The sequence below is a fragment of the Fundulus heteroclitus genome, unplaced genomic scaffold (assembly GCF_011125445.2).
Source record: "Fundulus heteroclitus isolate FHET01 unplaced genomic scaffold, MU-UCD_Fhet_4.1 scaffold_41, whole genome shotgun sequence".
In the NCBI taxonomy this organism is placed as follows: Eukaryota; Metazoa; Chordata; class Actinopteri; order Cyprinodontiformes; family Fundulidae; genus Fundulus; species Fundulus heteroclitus.
This window is the reverse complement of record NW_023396824.1, coordinates 721,041-740,561: the sequence shown is the minus strand read 5'-3', so window position 1 is coordinate 740,561 and position 19,521 is coordinate 721,041. Positions and strand designations below refer to the sequence as shown.

The 19,521-nt window shown below is 41.5% G+C and overlaps 2 protein-coding genes across 3 annotated transcripts in view; one reads left to right on the top strand and one right to left on the bottom strand.

Moving 5' to 3' along the window:
• LOC118560255 (protein NLRC3-like) overlaps positions 1 to 19,521 on the top strand; it is a 943,592-nt gene that overhangs the window by 354,920 nt on the left and 569,151 nt on the right. The window lies entirely within an intron of this gene.
• On the bottom strand, positions 6,138 to 19,062 carry LOC118560259 (zinc finger protein 391-like). 2 transcript variants are annotated; one of them, XM_036131178.1, is made up of 3 exons: positions 18,880 to 19,062; positions 7,088 to 7,900; positions 6,138 to 6,961 (listed from the first exon to the last, which is right to left on the bottom strand). In XM_036131178.1, the coding sequence occupies exons 1-3, from the start codon at positions 19,000 to 19,002 to the stop codon at positions 6,611 to 6,613; spliced, it is 1,287 nt and encodes a 428-aa protein (XP_035987071.1). In that variant the 5' UTR covers positions 19,003 to 19,062; the 3' UTR covers positions 6,138 to 6,610. The 2 variants fall into 2 exon arrangements, with proteins under 2 accessions (XP_035987071.1, XP_035987072.1); XM_036131179.1 differs by having other exon boundaries at positions 6,138 to 6,946; positions 7,094 to 7,900.

Below are 19,521 nucleotides of genomic sequence, written 5' to 3'. Positions count from 1 at the left end.
CTCTGCTGATTTCTACTGTTCTTCAATTATGCATTATGTGTCGTCATTTCAGCTTTTAACTTTCTGTTCTCTCTCTTTTTCTTCATAGTAGGTACACCTGGTCTGGCGTTCTGTTAACTGTGACATCATCCAAAGAAGACGGCTCACCCGCTACTACCATCTAATGTAGAACAGATTACTAGATCAATGTGTGCTTCTGTGCTTTTTTGTTTCTCTTGTTGTGTCTCTGTTCTGTCTTCTGTAACCCCAGTCGGTCGAGGCAGATGACCGTTCATACTGAGCCCGGTTCTGCCGGAGGTTTTTCCTTCCCGTTAATGGGTGGTTTTTCTTCCCACTGTCGCTTCATGCTTGCTCAGTATGAGGGATTGCAGCAAAGCCATGTACAATGCAGATGACTCTTCCTGTGGCTCTACGGTTCCCCAGGAGTGAATGCTGCTTGTCGGGACTTTGATGCAATCAACTCGTTTCCTTATATAGGACATTTTTGACCAATCTGTATAATCTGATTGATTTTGACTTTGTAAAGTGCCTCGAGATGACATGCTTCATGAATTGGCGCTATATAAATAAAATTGAATTGAATTAATGCTCTGTAATACTCAGAAATATTCAGTTATACTAAGTCATACTCAGGAATACCTCAGTAATACTAACGCTAATCCTTCTTTAAAGGCTTTTCTTCTGTTATTAACAATAAATATTTAGGCTTTAATAAAATGAGGCCTGAAAGGGTGAACTTTGACCCCTCATCCGGTTCTGGTCCAGATCAGAAGCTCAGAGGCACTAAGGCCCAAATCCAGACAGTCATCTGGTCTGGACCCGACCGGAAGCTGCCCTCATCAGTAACAGGTACACGTGTCGTGCCAAACTAGTTTTCCCCGCCTGGATTTGTATCCCCTGCGTCGGGAGCGCGCATTCAGCCAGAAGAACGAATCCAGTCAACTCCGCCTCATTTGCAACAAATCAGGCGTGGAGAACAAGATGTTTTACTTTTCTTAACGAAATGTGTGAACGGTGCCGTTACATTATCGTTCAGTTAGTGGGTTAAAACTGAAAATGTAACACTTGTTAGTGCGTTCGTAGGGGATTGCTATGTCGGTAAAACTAGACTGATCACTCAGTATTACACGTTCTGAGAGAGTAAACTGTTCCGTGGTCATTTCTTCTTGTGTCAGAAAAATATTAGCTTTCTGTTGTTATTAGACTGTTTATCTGCTGATAGAAATCCACCTTCCTGAGACCTGCACACCTGCAAACCTGCACACCTGCACACGTGCCTTCAGGCTGAATGCGCTCCCGACGCAGGAGATGCAAACCCAGGTGGTGATTCCTAGTTTGGCACGACACCGGATCTTTATCACTGACCTGCTTCCTGGGAGCAGAGGACGAGACCCAGTCCTGGTCCTGGTCCGACTCCAGCTCCATGTCCTGGTCCGAGTCCAGGTCCGTGTCCGGGTTCTGGTCCGAGTCCTGGTCTGAGTCCAGGTTCTGCTCCTGGTTCTGGTCTGAGTCCAGGTCCATGTTCTGGTTCTGGTTCTGGTCCTCCATGCCTGCTCAGTCCGGTTCTGCCCCGCTGCTCCTCCCGCTTCTTCTTTTGTTTGCTCACGTGGTTGGAACGCCGAAACGGAGCATGCGCATAAGCGTCTCGTCCGCGCTGCGTTCATGGTACTATGGGAAAACACACTTCTGGATCAGTTCCAGCTTCAGAACCCAAACGGGAACTGATGAAAGCAACAGTCCACTGTCTTTCTGACCGGTTCTACTCTGTTCTAACAAAACCGGCCAGAAAGACCATAAAAATATTAAAGATTAGTGGCTTTATTCTCTTTAAGATGAAAATAGGCAGATTTCCAACGCTCCTTGAACTCAGCATGTCCCATGAACGCCTACAGAAACACATCAGAACCGCTGGTTGAGGATAAAAGTAGATAAATGGAGTCAGAAAACAGAGAAATTATAATTAATCAAAGTCACGAGGTTTAAAAAAATAGGTTTTTAGTGGGTGAGCACCCGCCAGATGATCAACCCCAGCTCGGAGGAGCTCAGCTCATTCTTTCTCTCTCTCTGCCACCTACTTCTCTTTTTCCCTCTCCTCTCCAGCCAGTTATGTTTTTTGTTTAAAAGAATCCCGTTTTGAGTTATCCCATGCGGGGCTTCCCTTTGATTTGTTATGGCCCAAGAGCCAGGCCATAACAAAAAAAAACATATATCTATCTATCTATAAGTAGATAGAGCAACCGCTGCAGCAGGTGCTGACCCACCTGGAGACCACCGGAGCGCTGGGAGAGTCATGTTCTCTGACTTCTCCAGCGCCTTTAACACCATCAGGCCGGTGCTGCTGAGGGGGAAGCTTTTATGCATAGGGTGCATTGTTGATCTTGGCAGGTATCAGTTTATTGTGTTATTTTTATAAATGGCAGTGGCATGGCCACCCTACTCACTGTGCCTCACACATGTTTAAAATAAAAACATGAATATATGAACCTGTGTATTATTTGAGTATCTTAGTATCGAATGCACAATAACAAGGTACATTTACACATGGCACTATAGGACCAGTTTAATATAACACAATTTTATACAATATATATAATTAGGGGGTCCCCGCTCCATCTCGCCATCAGTTTGGGGGTCATTGGCCTGGAAAACGAGAAAAGATTCAAAGATAAATTGAACGTCTGTGAGAGGCTATGGGTTAATAAAATATATAAATAAAGGTGAGCTATTTAAAAAAAAAACAAAAAAAAACTTTTTGGCTGTAATGGTGTGAAACTTATTTGTCTTAAATTATCAGAAGAATAACAGAACAGTTAGCATAAAAGTAAATTAAGAATAATGGTGTAACATTTTAGCTTCTCCTTTGTAGAAATATTTCAGTTTTTTTAAAAACTAGTATTTTTTCTTACATTGTTACTGCATTTAAGATACAAAATTAGAAATTAGTGAGAAAACTGATTTATTTATTATACACACTTTAGAATCCTGAGCAAAAGAATTCAATATTTAGAAACGTAGTGGGTAAAAAGTTAAATTAGTCCAGATTTGATGAATAAAACCATATTGTTACAATTTACCTTTGTTTAATTTTATTGAAAAGCAATGAATTTTAACGTGCTATCACGGTAAAGCTGACTGTTTGCTTTAAGGATGGTAGAAGTGGACTTTATATGTTTTATTCAGTAAGACAGATTTAGGAACCGTTCTCTGAAACAGAAATGCAGGAATCCTCGGCTCCAAAAAAAAATATAAAGGACCAAGATTATACACAGGTAGATTTAATTTACTAATAAATAAGATAGTATTCAAAACCTCTGGAGGTTTTTCACATTTTATGATGTTACAAACACGACCTTCTGTGCATTGTTTGGCATTTTTATGGTGACTGGTTTTATTCTGTGGGGATTCTTTATTCTCTAGACAAAGGGAAAGTGGTCAGAGTCAAAGAGGCTCTGATGGAGATAAAGGCAGAGCAACGCTTGAAGAAAATGGGACAAAAGACTTGATATTGGGGGGGGGGGGTAGAGCCAGCCTTTAGCAGCACAGCAGCCCTAAACATGCTGGTGGAGCAAAGATGGAGTGGTTTAAATCAGAGCAAATACCAGTTAGACTGGTCTGGAAAACTTAACTTGAACTAAAAGGATTTTTCTTAAATACTGTTTGAAATTAAATAAAGTTATTTAAACCAGCTACGCCTGTTTCTCAGGTGTTCTGACGGATGAAATGAGAAAACAGTTCCTTCATTTTCAACGAGACCCTAAAAGAAAAACATTTTTACATTCCGTAAAACCCCTAAAACTCGCCTGATCACAAAACCTTTAATCTTACCCCCCCCCCCCCCCAACACACACACACACTTCCTGCTGCCTAAGCTGCTCTTTTAACAACCCCCCCCCCCCCCCCAACAGATATCCTGAAGCCCACATCCTGGTCACTGACCCACTCGGGAAATGTTAAGAACGACTGTCACGATTCCTGAGAGGGGAGAACACCCCCCCCCCCCCCCCCCCCAGACAGCGACCATGTGTGTAGTCTGCTACTACAGCTGAGATGACATGTTGGGTATAAGTAACCCTGACCATCAAGGTTGGTTGTGCTTAAAATAATTAAATAATTAAAAGCAGTGTTGTATAGTAACGAAGTACAAATACTTCACTACTGTACTTAAGTATATTTTGGAGTACTTTTCTTGAGTATAACATTTTTTGATTACTTTTACTTCACTATATTTCCCAACTTAATTGCATACTTTTACTCCGATACATTTTCAATGTTTGGTTTAGTTACTCGTTACATAAAAAAGCCAGGCATCAGCGTGCCCGATGGAACTGGAAGAGGAATTGTTTGCTTTTTTACCTCGGAGTGGCCATCTTTCAGTTAGTACTATCTTTGATGTGTCAATCATATAATTCAACCAATCAAATCAACGACTGAAGGCAACATGCTAGCCAATCACAGCTGGAGAGGGGCGGGTCGCTGGTTCAGACGTTCAGCCTTCAGAGAGACACCGTGGCTCGCTGTGGTCGGTGTCGGTAGAGCGGGATGGATATTCGGTCTGATTACCAAATAATTACAAGAAGAGACAACGAAGCAAAGGAGAGCGAGCTGGAGGGAGCGCTATTAATTTCTGTTTGAAACATCAGCATTGAAGTCAAGACTGGAGTAAACAGTTAGCTAGACAGCTAGGAGCACCAGGAGCAGGAAAACTGCCAAAACTTTGGCTACTTCAGGCAGAAGGGAACTCTGCTTTGTTCTGATCCTTGTTCTCCTAGCTGCTGTAATTACAGAACCTCTGCTAGTATGAATTTTTATTTCAGTGTCCAGCAGTAAAAGCTTACAAAAAGGTTGTATTTTCTGTCTAAACTTGGTCTAAATTTCTCCTGCACTTGGTTGTTTATATTATTTTAAGTGAATTTGACTTTCAAAGTTTACAAAAATCTAAAAAATGTCATTCAAATTGCATTTGCTTTGTTTTACTTTTTACTTATTCTTTTTATTACATTACTTGAGTACATCTATTTTTACAGTAATTTTCATACTTAAGTACTAGACATTTCAGATACTTTAAGACTTTTACTCAAGTAACATTTCAGTCAGTGACTTGGACTTTTACCAAAGTCATATTTTGGAGAGGTACTTATACTTTTACTTGACTCCAAGATTTCAGTACTTTATACAACACTGATTAAAAGTAATGTGTGTGTGTGTGTGTGTGTTCTGGTCAGATGACTGCTGGTCAGGAGTCACAGTGGATGAAGAGGCAACAGATGTTATCAGAGGAGAACCTGACAGAACAGACAGGGAGTAGCGTTCAAAGTTAGAGATTGCTGATGGATTTTCTCTCCCAGTTAACTCTCAGTTAACTGTCCCACTTAACTCTCAGTTAACTGGGACAGTTAACTCGGTCTGATGTCATAAACCCGTGGCTAACTATTACTGAGCCACACTATGCAGACACGTAGCTGCATGCTTCAAATGCACCCCCTGAAGCAGATTTCCTGACGCAACCACATGTCTGTGCTGAACGATAATTAGGCTAACATGGCGTGGAAGAAGGAGATATGTTTAGATGATATAATGAATAGCATGGGTTAGGAGTAAAAAAAGTTGTCTCTCCCACTCTGCTACAGCCTGAGGTAGTGGTCCTGTAGCAGTCGCTGTGTTCGCATGTGTGTGTGTGTGTGTGTGTGTGTGGGGGGGGGTGTCCCGGGGTCACAGGGGTCATAGATAAACCAGGGAAAATGAAGAGACAAGACCAGGAGGATAAAGTTAAAGTTTTATTCTTCAAGAGAAATCTGAAGGAATCTTAACAGCAGCTCCACCGAGCCCATTGTGGGAGGAATTTTAACAATAACTGACTTCCTGGACTTGAATAAGGAAATGTTGGAGTGATGAAGTTCACTACAGCTCATCGAGACATGTCACGGTAGGTGAATCATTAAAATAAAGGAAAATATTAACTTTTCGTATTCAGCTTATGAAAACTCAAATAAATCTCATGTATTTTCCTCTGGAACTTTTTCCTTTCTAATGTTCTGTTCATGTTCAGAACTTTGAATTGTCTTGATACTGAAATGAGCTACAGATAAACTCGCCTTGTCTTAAAAGACACAGGAAGAGGGAGGATATTTAAGCCGTTAAGTTTCCTTCTGATGGCAACAACCCAGACCAGCAAATTATGGGATGGTTCAGAAAAAATATGAATGGAGATGTGACAGAGCCCAGAGGTCCATGAAGTTCTGAAAGAACTTCAGGAAGCCTGGAGAACTCAAACCAGACCACTTTAAACAATCACTGGACTGAAAATCATGGATGAACTTGTGAGCAGAGAGAGACGTTAGAAACATCCAGAACCACAAAGACACACCGACCAGGAAGTGATGATTCAGCAGAAAACTGATTGATGCAGCAAAAAGTTTTATTTAAAAAATAACCACAGAAATATGAGTTCACCAATATTTCCAGGATCACATTAAATTCATCAGGATAAGACAAGAAACACCAATAAAAGGTAATAAAACACATTAAAGAGATGATGTCACAGATGTCCAAGAACCCTAACTAGGTTTAAACTGAACTACTGAACAAAGAACCACTGGACCATTCAGTTGAGTCACTGGTCCTTCAGGTGAACCACCGGGTCCTTCAGGTGAACCACTGGGTCCTTCAGGTGAACCACTGGGTCCTTCAGCTGAACCACCGGGTCTTTCAGGTGAACCACCGGGTCCTTCAGCTGAACCACCGGGTCCTTCAGCTGAACCACTGGGTCCTTCAGCTGAACCACCGGGTCTTTCAGGTGAACCACCGGGTCCTTCAGGTGAACCACTGGGTCTTTCAGGTGAACCACCGGGTCTTTCAGGTGAACCACCGGGTCTTTCAGGTGAACCACCGGGTCTTTCAGGTGAACCACTGGGTCCTTCAGGTGAACCACTGGGTCTTTCAGGTGAACCACTGGGTCTTTCAGCTGAACCACTGGTTCCTTCAGGTGACCCACCGGGTCCTTCAGCTGACCCACTGGGTCTTTCAGCTGACCCACTGGGTCCTTCAGGTGAACCACTGGTTCCTTCAGGTGAACCACCGGGTCCTTCAGGTGAACCACTGGTTCCAGCTGATTCCTGATCAGAGTTTGATGACTGGGTCCAGGAGCGGCTGTTGCTGCATCTCTCTGAGCTGGAGACAGGGTTGGTGCCGACCTCTTTCTGTTCCTCAGCATCTCTATCCACTTGTGGCTGCGCCTGTGATTGGCTCGGATCAGCGCCGTGGGGAACATCTCCCCACATTTCTCACACTGGTACCCGGAGTGAACCTGCTGGTGGTGTTTCAGGGATTTCTTATGAATAAAGTTGGCGCCACACTCGCCACATATGTACGGTTTCACATCCATGTGACTCGACACATGGGACACCAGAGATGCTTTGGTTGTGAAACGGTTCCCACACTGCGAACACCAGAAGGGTTTCTCTCCAGTGTGCACTCGTCGGTGTGTTTCCAGAGCACCCTGAATTGTAAATCCTTTCCCACACAGATCACACTTGTACGGTCTCTCTCCTGTGTGCATCCGTTTGTGTACCGTTACTGCGCTCGACTCGCTGAAACGTTTCCCACACACATCACACTTGAAGGGTTTTTCCCCTGTGTGAACCCTCATGTGTTTCTTTAAGGAGCTGGACACAGAGAAGGAGGCGCCGCAGTCTACACAACTGTAGGGTTTCTCTCCGGTGTGAATACGCTGATGGAGTTTCAGAGAGTTGACCACTTTGAACGAAGCGCCACAGTCACCACAGGTGTGTGGTCTCTCTTTACTGTGAACGACCTGGTGGGCCTTGAGCCTCTGAGCTGATTTGAAGGTTTTAGGACAGAGAGGACAGCAGAGGTGCCTGGATCCAGGGTTCCCTTTATGCTTCTGTTGAACAGAAAACAAGGAAATTATATCAAACTTATCAAGAACAAGAGGAGAAAGTGGAACATAGTTGTCCCAACATCTAACACCTAGAACACTAAGAGGAACCAGCTCCAGTCCCAGCCACGACTCAGGGTCCAACAGGCAGGAGAAAACTGGATTGGGACACAAGCCTAATGCTCTAACCACTAACAATGAGGTGGTTCCCTTTCTTTTTTATAAATAAAGAAAAAAAGAAGAAAAAAATAAAAATAAATAAAATAAAAATTAAACTGTTCTTTATTTATTCTTGTAATATTGATTGTGTTCCTTGTGGGAGACGAGGAGGAATTTAAGGATCATAAACTAATAAATAATTTCCCTCTGGGATTATTAAAGTATTTCTGATTCTGATAAACGAGTGATTTTAATCCTTCAACTGTTTATTTTTTGAGTTTTAACAGTTTAAAGTTTTGGAACTCATTAAACTCTGGAGTTCACATTATCTCACAGGTATTTGATTTGGAATATTTACGAAAATCAATTTTTTCTTATTACGTTATTTTACTGCTAGGCATTTTATTCATGATGTATATTTTAAAACCACTGTTTTAAAATTTCCTAAATTAATTTACATAATTTTTATAGCCTTCAGTCACGTACGCAGTAATGCTGCAGAAACTCTTAATAAACTCACAGAATTAATTATTTTAATCTTTGATTTCTTTCTGTCTTTGATGTTATTTTCCTTAAACTCCATCAGAGCCTCTAAGTTATATGCTGTGCTGTCAGTTCTGGATTTATTTATTTATTTATTTATTTATTTATTTATTTATTTATTTATTTGAATTAGGACAATGCCCATACATCAACATGTTAGCATAAAGCATCAATGTAAATATGCCAGAATTAGCACAACAGCTAATTTGCATCCGCTGTCCTAAGGCAGGTAAGAACAGTGAACATTAAACAAGACGCTACAGGAGAGAACAGAGTGAACACAAACAGATAAGATGCCAATAACATAAAAATCACAATAAAATTAGGTTAACAGGCCCATGGAAACAGATCAGTTTACCTGTAAACACATCTGATTCGTTTTCAACCAATGTTTCTAGGAGAATTTAAAACAGCCCCTAACATGAGCTGGCAGTGTGTTCCATAACTGCTCCTCTGATGGATGCAACCATTTAGCCAAGTTTGGTCCTACGCCTCTGAACATTACAGTCTCCTGGTTAAAGCTCCGGTGTTTATTCTAGTAATGGTTTTATTGCTTAAAGAATCTGTCAGAGGGGTTCCGCGGTGACGCCATGTTGTAATAGGCAGGAGAACAGGCTGCTCTGAGAAACGCAACTAAAACGAGCGTTAAAACAAGGTAATTATTTTTGCTCTTTAACAATGTATTATGGGAAAACCTGCTCAGTTATATAAACTTGTCCACTTATATTATGGGAACAACTGCTACTTGTTTTTGAGTTCACATAAAACTAAGAACATGTGTTATTTTGGTATAACTTGTTTTAACTTGTGGTAGGAACTTATGACAATGTGTTGTGGGAAAGACTGATTCAATCTCTGAATTCCTTATTTTGCTTATATTTGCTGTATTCTGAGTTCGCAATGTTATTTTTTGCGTCACACACTGCTGAGATGCTGGGAACGGTTTCTGTTTTGGAAACATGTTTTGGAAACGGGACAAATGGATCAGCTGGGAGAGAGAACTGGCCACTCTCGCTTCCATCTGATACTTTGTTCATTAGTATAAAAACACCGGCCTCAGTCGGAGAGTCTGCCGTGGGTTTGTGGACGCCCGGCGCGTGTATGCTACTCTAAACCTGGACTGAGGGCTCCCAGTTCCATGTCAATGGTAAGAGCTGATTCTGAGAATCTGTTGAGCATCACGCCTGTTTGAAAGCTTGTTGCTTTAATGCTTGCTACTTTGCTATATTCTGTGGGGAATAGACCAGTTAATTGTTATTGTTTTGATGCGTGTTTTTCGCGCATGCGCGCCGGACTAGTTGGCAAAAGACGCAAACAGAGAAACTGACGAGTTCTCCAGGTATTTTCCTTCTTTAGACAACGTATCACAAGATCGTTTTAAGAGTAAATTGATGGTCACACGTGACGGCACGCGTGAACTACCCTATAAAGGGGACATTTATCCTAGTAGAATTGGTGTTTGAGAAGTGCTTGCTGTTTTTGCTGTATTCTGTGGGAAATAATAAAAGGGCACAATTATTCTAGCAGAAACAGTGTTTGTCCCCTTATTTGTATATTGTCGATTTCTCCCGATCCTTTTTTCATAAAACATTTTGGCGTTGTCGGCAGGAATTGAGGAGAGACTGCAATATACAAATATGTTTGAGAAGAAGAATAAGGAGGTGGCCCCGAGGTGGGAACAAAGAATTATTGGCAGTGTTGCAGAAAACTGAAGTGCAAAAAAAAGGCTCCGGTGGCCGGATTGCAGTGGGGTTTGTGGATCTGTGCCACGGCATGGAAACAACAGTATGAAGCCGGCCAACAATCGAAAACTCAGCAGTTTAAAGACAAGCAGGAAATGATAGAGCTGCAATCTGCTGAGTCGCTGTGTCGACAGCATCTGCGAATGTTCACTACCCACCTGGAACAGATAACTAGTGTCGCAGAAAAAGCTGCGGCTCAGATGTCTGTGTTAACAAGGAATAACCAGGGGGGGGAAAAACCTGTCATCCGCCTCCAAAAAAGTCCATTTGTTTTTAGCTGGACTGGAGTCTGGGTGGCTGGGACGGTAATATGTGGGATAGTCAAGGAGATATTTAAAGGATCCGTAGGAAAAAAGTGTCGCAGAAGACTCTGCACACAAGCTGTCTGTCTGGTATGTTGTCTTTGTCATATCTAGTCGGTTAAAAAGGGTTCCTTGTGTGTGAATGAGTAAAGGAGTGTGCTTGAATCCGGGGAGTGTGTGTGTAAATGGGACTTTGTGTGTAAATCTGTGTGTGTAGATTTATGCGTATTAGGGAGCTGAGAATAGCTCTGCAGCATTGGAGGTTTGTGGTGGAAAGTTACTGCAGAGTTTGAGGTAACTCTTGAGAAACAAGTAAAAGTGTTCAGCATGGAGGAAGAATTTAATCAGGATATTCGTGAAAATCAATAGAATGAAGACAGAAGAAGTTTTTATGGCTTTTTTTGTTTAGGAAAGTGTTGAGTGCAAACAACAGTTGGTCAAGGCAGTTGGAAAAAAACGACTGTATTACATTGAGAGTTTGTTAAATGTTTAGTAAAACAGTACGTTAAGCGTAAGAGACGGGTTAGAAGTTGGAAAAAGTTGCTGGATTTTCGGCAGAGAATTAAACATTTGTTTGAGACAATAGAACTGCCCCACAGCATTATCTATCAGCAGTAAGCATTATCTATGCTTACTGTGATGCTGGGAGCTCCAGATGCCCCGATGGAAATTATTAAAACTTGAATTATGGAGCTGCGGAATCTGGGAGAATGGGGCGAGCGAGAGGAACGCAGACCACAAGTTCAACAAACTTAGGTTTGCAGGCCGCAAAGAGACCGGGGGAGAAATGAAGAGGGTCCATCATGTTTTATGTTGTGGAAGGCACCGATAAGTGCTGACGTGGCATTGGCTTCAGCAGCTCAGACGCTCAGCATATGGTCACTGAAAACTGGGACGGTCATCTCACTGCAACACCTTGGAGCTTTGGTTGCTAGACTAAACCCAATTTCAAAGGGAAGCTTTCTTGAACATTTACAACAGCTTCTGAATCTGATGTCTGTGAAGGTGTCCAATGAATGCTTATAATTTCTATGAGTTTTTTTTTTTTTTTTTTTGCTTGTTTTGTTAAAAAAAATAAATAAAGTGTCTTTAAACTACGGCGCCCCTCTGGTGACATGGACAGATTTTTTTTTTTGAAGATGTTAAGTCGTGGCCACACATTAGTAAAGCGTGGCCACGACTTAACATCTTCAAAAAAAAAAAAAAATCTGTCCATGTCACCAGAGGGGCGCCGTACAAATCCACACAAAATTTATACATAACTCAGCAACACATGTATAAGCTATTAAAGTATAACATAGAAAATATAACTATAAGTGACCATGCACCTGTTATGTTAACTTTAAGCATAAGTAAGGAACCTTGCTTCAGATATTGGAGGATGAATGTATCAATCACATCAAACGGAAAAAATTATCAAAGAAATCAAGGAGTCATTGAAGGAATATTTTGAAATAAATGATAACGGGGAAGTTTCACCAGCAATATTATGGGAGGGAGGAAAAGCAGTAATGAGAGGGAAAATAATAGAAATATCAATCAGAATGAAAAAAGCCAGAATGAAAGAACAAAGGGAGTTGGAAAATAAAATCAAAGAATTAGAAAGGGAACACAAACGAGGGGATAAAAACATAATGGGTGAGCTTAAAAAGGCAAAAAATAAATTAGAGGAGATAGTAACTGTCAAAGCAGAAGGCTCTCTACGCTTTACAAATCAAAGATATTATGAAATGGGAAATAGAGCCAGTCGCCTTCTGGCATTTCAGCTTAGGTCAAGTAAACAGGCATGTCTCTAAAATAAAACACCCTTCAACTAGGCAGACTAAAACACTACCCAAAGAAATCGCTGAAGCATTCGCAGACTACTATATAAAACTTTATGACGATTCAGACAGAAATACTCAGGAAGATGAAACATCCTCCTTTCTCAAAAGAATTAATCTCCCAACTCTGTCAGAAGAAGAGTCGCTGGAAATAACCCGGCCAATAACTTCACAGGAAATTCTGAATGTTATTAAAACCCTCAAAAACAACAAATCACCAGGGACAGACGGACTACCAGGGGAGTTCTATAAAACATTTAGAGAAGAATTAACAACAGTATTATGTCAGGTAATTAACTATGACCCCCTAAAACATGGTCTGTAGCCATCATATCTGTAATTTATAAAGAGGGCAAAGACCCAACTATGTGCGAAGGCTACAGACCTGTGAGCTTACTGTGCAAAGACTTAAAAATACTAACAAGTATAATGGCAGAAAGAATGCAAAAACATATAACTAAACTGATCAACCCAGACCAAACAGGATTTATTCAGGATATGCAGGGAGCGAACAACATTAGAAGAACATTAAATGTAATATCATACTCTAAATTTAAACCACAGCCCTCCCTCTGGATTAGTTTGGATTTTCACAATAATTTGTGGAGTGGGTGAAGATAATTTATAAAAACCCAAAATCCAGAATTCCAATGAATGGACACAGCTCAGAATCTTTTGACCTCAAGAGAGGAGTTAGACTGTTTTAGTCCTTTATAATTCAGTTAGTATTGAACCAATGGCAGGAGCAATAAGACAGAATAAACTAATTCAGGGAATAAGAGACGAGGTGGAACATAAGGTATCGTTGTTTGCTGATGATTTATTAGTAGAACCACTCCGGTCGGTACCAGCTCTACTAGAAAGCCTTAAAGAGTACGGGAATATTTCTGGGTTTACGAGGAACGAAAGTAAATCAGTAGCAATGATGCTATCAGGTGAATGCCCAACACAGCTAAAAGAAAAAGTAAAGTTTAAATGGACCAACAAAGGATTTAGATACTTGGGAATAATCATCACACCTCAAATTTCACATTTGTTCAAAGCAAATTATGAGAAGCTGAGGAAGGAAATGATAAAAGACCTGAAAAATGGGAGATCCTACCACTGACCCTCAGAGGGAGGGAGAAACAGTCAGAATGAATGACTGCTGTTTGTATTCCAATCACTCCCAGTTTCCATTCCAACTTCTTTTTTAAAGAGATGGATAAAAGAATATCAAAGTTTGTACGGCAAAATAAAAAGGCAAGAATTAAACTCAAAACACTTCAGGCTAGGCTTACCTGAATTAAAGCACTATTATTGGGCTGCTCACCTGAGAGCCGTAGCATTGTGGTTAGCTAATGATCAAGAGACAATATGGGTACATATGGAACACTAGCCTCGTGAGACCATCCTGATCTCGCGAGCTTTCAAGGTTTCACTCGCAGATCAGTCTGGCTACTCTCCGTTAAAGAAAATTTGGAGCCGTTCACCAAACGAACGTCCAATCAGCGTTGGCTTTGAGGCGGGTTGAGGTGTGACGCAACGGGAAGCGCGACAGTTCAGTCTAAACAACATGGCGGCTTCAGCCGATGAAACTAGCGTTAGCGTGGCTATCGAGCAAGTTTTATCGGAATTACAGAGTATTTCTTTGCTGAGCTAACGAGCCTTTACCTGCAGCAGCAAGAGTAGCTTGGCTTGTGGTTGTGTTTTCGTCGTCGCTCGTAACAGAGCGACGAGGAATCTGATTGGTTTATTTGGCCCGTCTATCACCAACATAGGCCAATCAGCTAACCAGTATTTTCGCCCCTTCCCAAAATTACTTCAACGGAAGGTTTCCAGATGGATATGCGGAGCAAATCTATCTGGCGGAGTCAGGTAAATGGAACACAGCGCATGCCAAAATTTGTCCCTAGATACACTGCTCCGCCTCTCTGCCTGCTCGGACGCTTTTTTCTCTGCTCCCTGCTCACTTTACAAAGTCAAAATCAATCATATTATACAGATTGGGTCAGATTATACAGATTGGTCAAAAATGTCCTATATAAGGAAACCAGTTGATTGCATCAAAGTCCCGACAAGCAGCATTCACTCCTGGGGAAGCGTAGAGCCACAGGGAGAGTCATCTGCATTGTTCATGGCTTTGCTGCAATCCCTCATACTGAGCAAGCATGAAGCGACAGTGGGAAGAAAAACTCCCCATTAACGGGAAGGAAAACCTCCGGCAGAACCGGGCTCAGTATGAACGGTCATCTGCCTCGACCGACTGGGGCTACAGAAGACAGAGCAGAGACACAACAAGAGAGACAAACAAGCACAGAAGCACACATTGATCTAGTAATCTGTTCTACATTAGATGGTAGTAGCGGGTGAGCCGTCTTCTCTGGATGATGTCACAGTTAACAGAACGCCAGACCAGGTGTACCTACTATGAAGAGAAAAGAGAGAATTTTAAATTCTAGTTTTTCAGCTTTATATATCCATGGATGGGTCAGTGAAGATAGGTTTGTCTTGATGGGACTAAAGGAAATGTGTCCATGTTTAGCTGTACCCCTCATCAATAATACCTGAATAACTTTACAGATGGGTTCCTTGATGTAGGAGAAATTTCACCAATGATCTGCATAAAGATGTTAAGATGCATAATATGAGATGTGACAAGAGTGGACATATGTATATGTTGATATAAAACAGTGACTGAAAATAAAAAGTTTAAAAAAATTAAATCTGTTAGAGGAGGAGGAGCAAGTCCATTTAAAACTTTAAAAACAAGGCATGCATCCAGAAACATCTGATGATGTTCAAAGTCTAAAATGTTGTACTCAAAATATTACAATAATGATAATGTACAGGTTTTTTTAATCAAAAACCTTCAGAGTTTTCTTGAAGAGAGACTGTAGGGGTTTCAGAATGGCCTCTGAAGTGTGAGACCATGTGGTCTGGCAGTAGTTTATAATCTAAATAAGCTAAATATCATGGCAGGCATATAGGGTTTTTGCTGATTCAGAAGTCAGAGAGGGTCTTATATGTTTAAAGTTTGAAAGATTAAACCTAATTATATTTGAGATTCTCTCTCTTTTATCTTCATAGAAGGTACACCTAGTCTGACGTTCTGTTAGCTGTGACATCATCCATGGAAGACAGATCACCCGCTACTACCATCTAATGTAGAACAGATAATGGGTCAGTTGTTGATCAGGTTTGTCCCACTTTGGGTCAGTTGTTGATCAGGTTTTTCCCAGTTTGGGTCAGTTGATGATCAGGTTTGTCCCACTTTGGGTCAGTTGATGATCAGGTTTGTCCCACTTTGGGTCAGTTGCTGATCAGGTTTGTCCCACTTTGGGTCAGTTGATGATCAGGTTTGTCCCACTTTGGGTCAGTTGATGATCAGGTTTGTCCCACTTTGGGTCAGTTGAGGACACATACCCAGTTTAAGAGGAGCTGAGGACAGTCCGGGCCTTTTCCACCATGGGGACAGAACAGACACCATGAACCAGACTAATGTCTGGAAAGCCACTGAACTGAGGTAACTTTTCATGTACACTGCTTCTGTTGGTCTGTCTAAAGAGACTTCCTGGTATTTTCTGGAGGAATCTGCATCCTTGTCAGTCCTCGTCTGTGTTCCCCGTACAGTCACTCTGCTAAAAGCCTTTGTTGGTCATTGTGGAGAACTTTGTGGCAAACACTTTCTAGTTTATAACGTCTACGCCTGGCTCCACCTCTCTGCTGATGGTAAACAGTATCTCAGCTGTTCCATATGAAAACTGTGTAAACTGAAGAGGTTTGCTGTGAAAAAGGCTAAACGACTGGATTCAGAGAAGCTACAGAACCAGTTTTCAGCCAAAGACCCTGGGTCTGTCTTTAAAGAGTTTAGATCACACATTACTAGCCTAACCACCCCCCCCCCCCACCCCACTCCATGAACGACCGACATTTCCTGAACCACTTCTACTGTCGTTCCCACAGACAAAGGGACAGTCCTGCCCCCCCCACCTCCACCTCAGCAGGGGCCTGGCCACCTCTGACAATACCCCCCCCCCTCCTCCTCAGGGATGACTCTCTCCACCTTTTCATCTCCAGACCTGCTGCGTTTAACTCACAGTCTACCGTGTATAGCTCTAGATTCTGTATATCTATTTTATTTTATTTTCTCTGCACCATCAACACCAAGTCAAGTTCCTCGGAAGTGCAAACCTACTTGGCAATAAACTTTATTCTGATTCAGGACGTAACGTTACAGGCCTTTCTTTTTTTTTATTATTATTATTATTATTATTATTAATAATAATAATAACAATAACAACGTGAAGCAGTAATTATTAAATCACAGAAAAAAAACTACAGATGCACCAGTCATAGTTACCAGTTTTACCCTGTATGCAGTGAACCCCCCCCCCCCACCAGGTGGACCCAGCTGGTTTACCGTTCAGGCGACCCCCCCACTTTAAATATTTATTGCCCTGGATGCAGGACGCTCTAACAGAAAGCATCCTTTGTCTCCTTTAATCCAGTAAAGACAGAGAAATGGTTGCAGACACATCAGAGCTGATCTATGGACAGACTGACTGTTTATCTGCAGACGTTATAAAGGAGTTCAGCTTCACTCCCACTGGGTCACCAGCAGAGAAACCGTCTCACCTCCAGGATGTTGTCTGACACATCTGAGCCGTCTCCTTTGGTCCGTGCTATCTAAATGGACCAGGCAGCTCCTCTGACACGGCTGATAGATTAACATATATGAAGAGTTTAAACGAGGCGTTCAAGTACCGAGACGACGAGCTGTAAAAAGGAACACTGAGTACGCTTAAAACAGGAGAACTAGACTGTGGAAAGGGTTGTGATTTTCTTAGTTATTCTACTTTAATTGTTTAATTTTGTCATTTTAAATAGGCTGACATTTAAAAGATAATTAACATAATGAAAGTCAAACTTTTAACTTTGATTTAGCCTGTAAAAAGATTTCTCTCCTAATAAACATCCATATTTAAATGATTTCATCGCCTCTGCCTATAGATGTGTCCGCCTGGCCTTCACTCCATTTGTGTCAGATTCAACATCAAAGTTATTTTAATGTTCTTTTCCACATTTTATTGGGTTCTATCATCATCTGAGAGGTTATTTAGATGAAGAAATTATAAATTAGCCATTGTAGCAGCTCTCCATGTTTCCACCCTTCAGTCAGACTAAGGAAGTATAAATTAGTAAAGGAAGTTTTTCTCCTTGATTCCAGCAGGTAAATCAGATTATCTGCCTGTTGAATCAGTATTTAACCCCTAAACTAAGATAATTAGACGCAGTGCAGAGAGAGACGCAGCCTGTTGACCTGTTAGTCAGGAATAATAAGACAAACTGAGGATTTAACAGATTTTACATGTTTGGCTTTTTCTCTTTACAAAATCTGTGATATTTACATTTTTACTTGATCTTCAGCAGCATTTAGTATCTAGACATGTTAATTAACCAACGTCTGGGTTTAACCCTAATTAATGACCCCCACCCCCCTCCTAAGGATGGCCCTGAGGGTCAATCTGGCTCTGGGGCCCAGAGTCACGCTGAGTCAGCTGATCTGAAGAATGTTCAGCTGACTCAGCGTGATCCAGGACTGAGAGACCGCTTTAGCCTGGGCTCAGAAATACTCAGTAATACTCAGTAATACTCTGTAATACGCAGAAATACTCTGTAATACTCAGAAATACTCAGAAACATTCAGTAATACCTCAGTAATACTCAGTAATACCTCAGAAATACTCAGTAATACTCAGTAATACTCAGAAATACTCAGAAATACTCAGAAATACTCAGAAACATTCAGTAATACCTCAGTAATACTCAGTAATAATCAGAAATACCTCAGAAATACTCAGTAATACTCAGTAATAATCAGAAATACCTCAGAAATACTCAGTAATACTCAGTAATAATCAGAAATACTAAGTAATACTCTGTAATACTCTGTAATACTCTGTAATACTCAGATTCAGATTCAGACAAACTTTAATGATCCGAGGGGGAAATTAATTTACCCAAAAGTACTCAGTAGTACTCAGAAATACTTAGTAGTACTCGGTAATACGTAGTAATACTAACGCTAATCCTTCTTTAAAGGCTTTTCTTCTGTTATTAACAATAAATATTTAGGCTTTAATTAAATGAGGCCTGCAGGGTGAACTTTGACCCCTCATCCGGTTCTGGACCAGATCAGAAGCTCAGAGGCACTAAGGCCCAAATCCAGACAGTCATCTGGTCTGGACCCGACCCGAAGCTGCCCTCATCTGTAACAGAACCGGTACCGGTCCGGTTTGCTAAAACACACCGAACCAGATGTTCGGATGAATCTGGGCCGGATCCAAATACATTATGTTACCTGGGAATAAACTTCAGAAAGGTTCGGTTCCGGTTCGGAACAGTTACAGACAGACCGGATCTTTATCACTGACCTGCTTCCTGGGAGCAGAGGACGAGACCCAGTCCTGGTCCGGGTTCTGGTCCGACTCCAGGTCCGTGTCCTGGTTCTGGTCTGAGTCCAGGTTCTGCTCCAGGTTCTGGTTCTGGTCCTCCATGCCTGCTCAGTCCGGTTCTGCTCCGCTCTTCCTCCCGCTTCTTCTTTGGTTTGCTCACGTGTCTGGGACGCAGAAACGGAGCATGCGCATAAGCGTCTCGTCCACGCTGCGTTCATGGTACTATGGGAAAACACACTTCTGGATCAGTTCCGGTTTCAGAACCCAAACAGGAACTGATTAAAGCAACAGTTCGCTGTCTTTCTGACCGGTTCTACTCTGTTCTAACAGAACCAGCCAGAAAGACAATAAAAATATTAAATATTAGTGGCTTTATTCTCTTTAAGATGATAAAAGGCAGATTTCCAACGCTCCTTGAACTCAGCATGTCCCATGAACGCCTGCAGAAACACATCAGAGCCGCTGGTTGAGGATAAAGTAGATAAACGGAGTCAGAAAACAGAGAAATTATAATTAATCAAAGTCACGAGGTTTAAAAAAATAGTTTTATATTAACTTTAAAGTATTTCCTCTAATAAACCAGGACATGACTTCAGTTCAGTTAAAGCGTAGGATTAAACC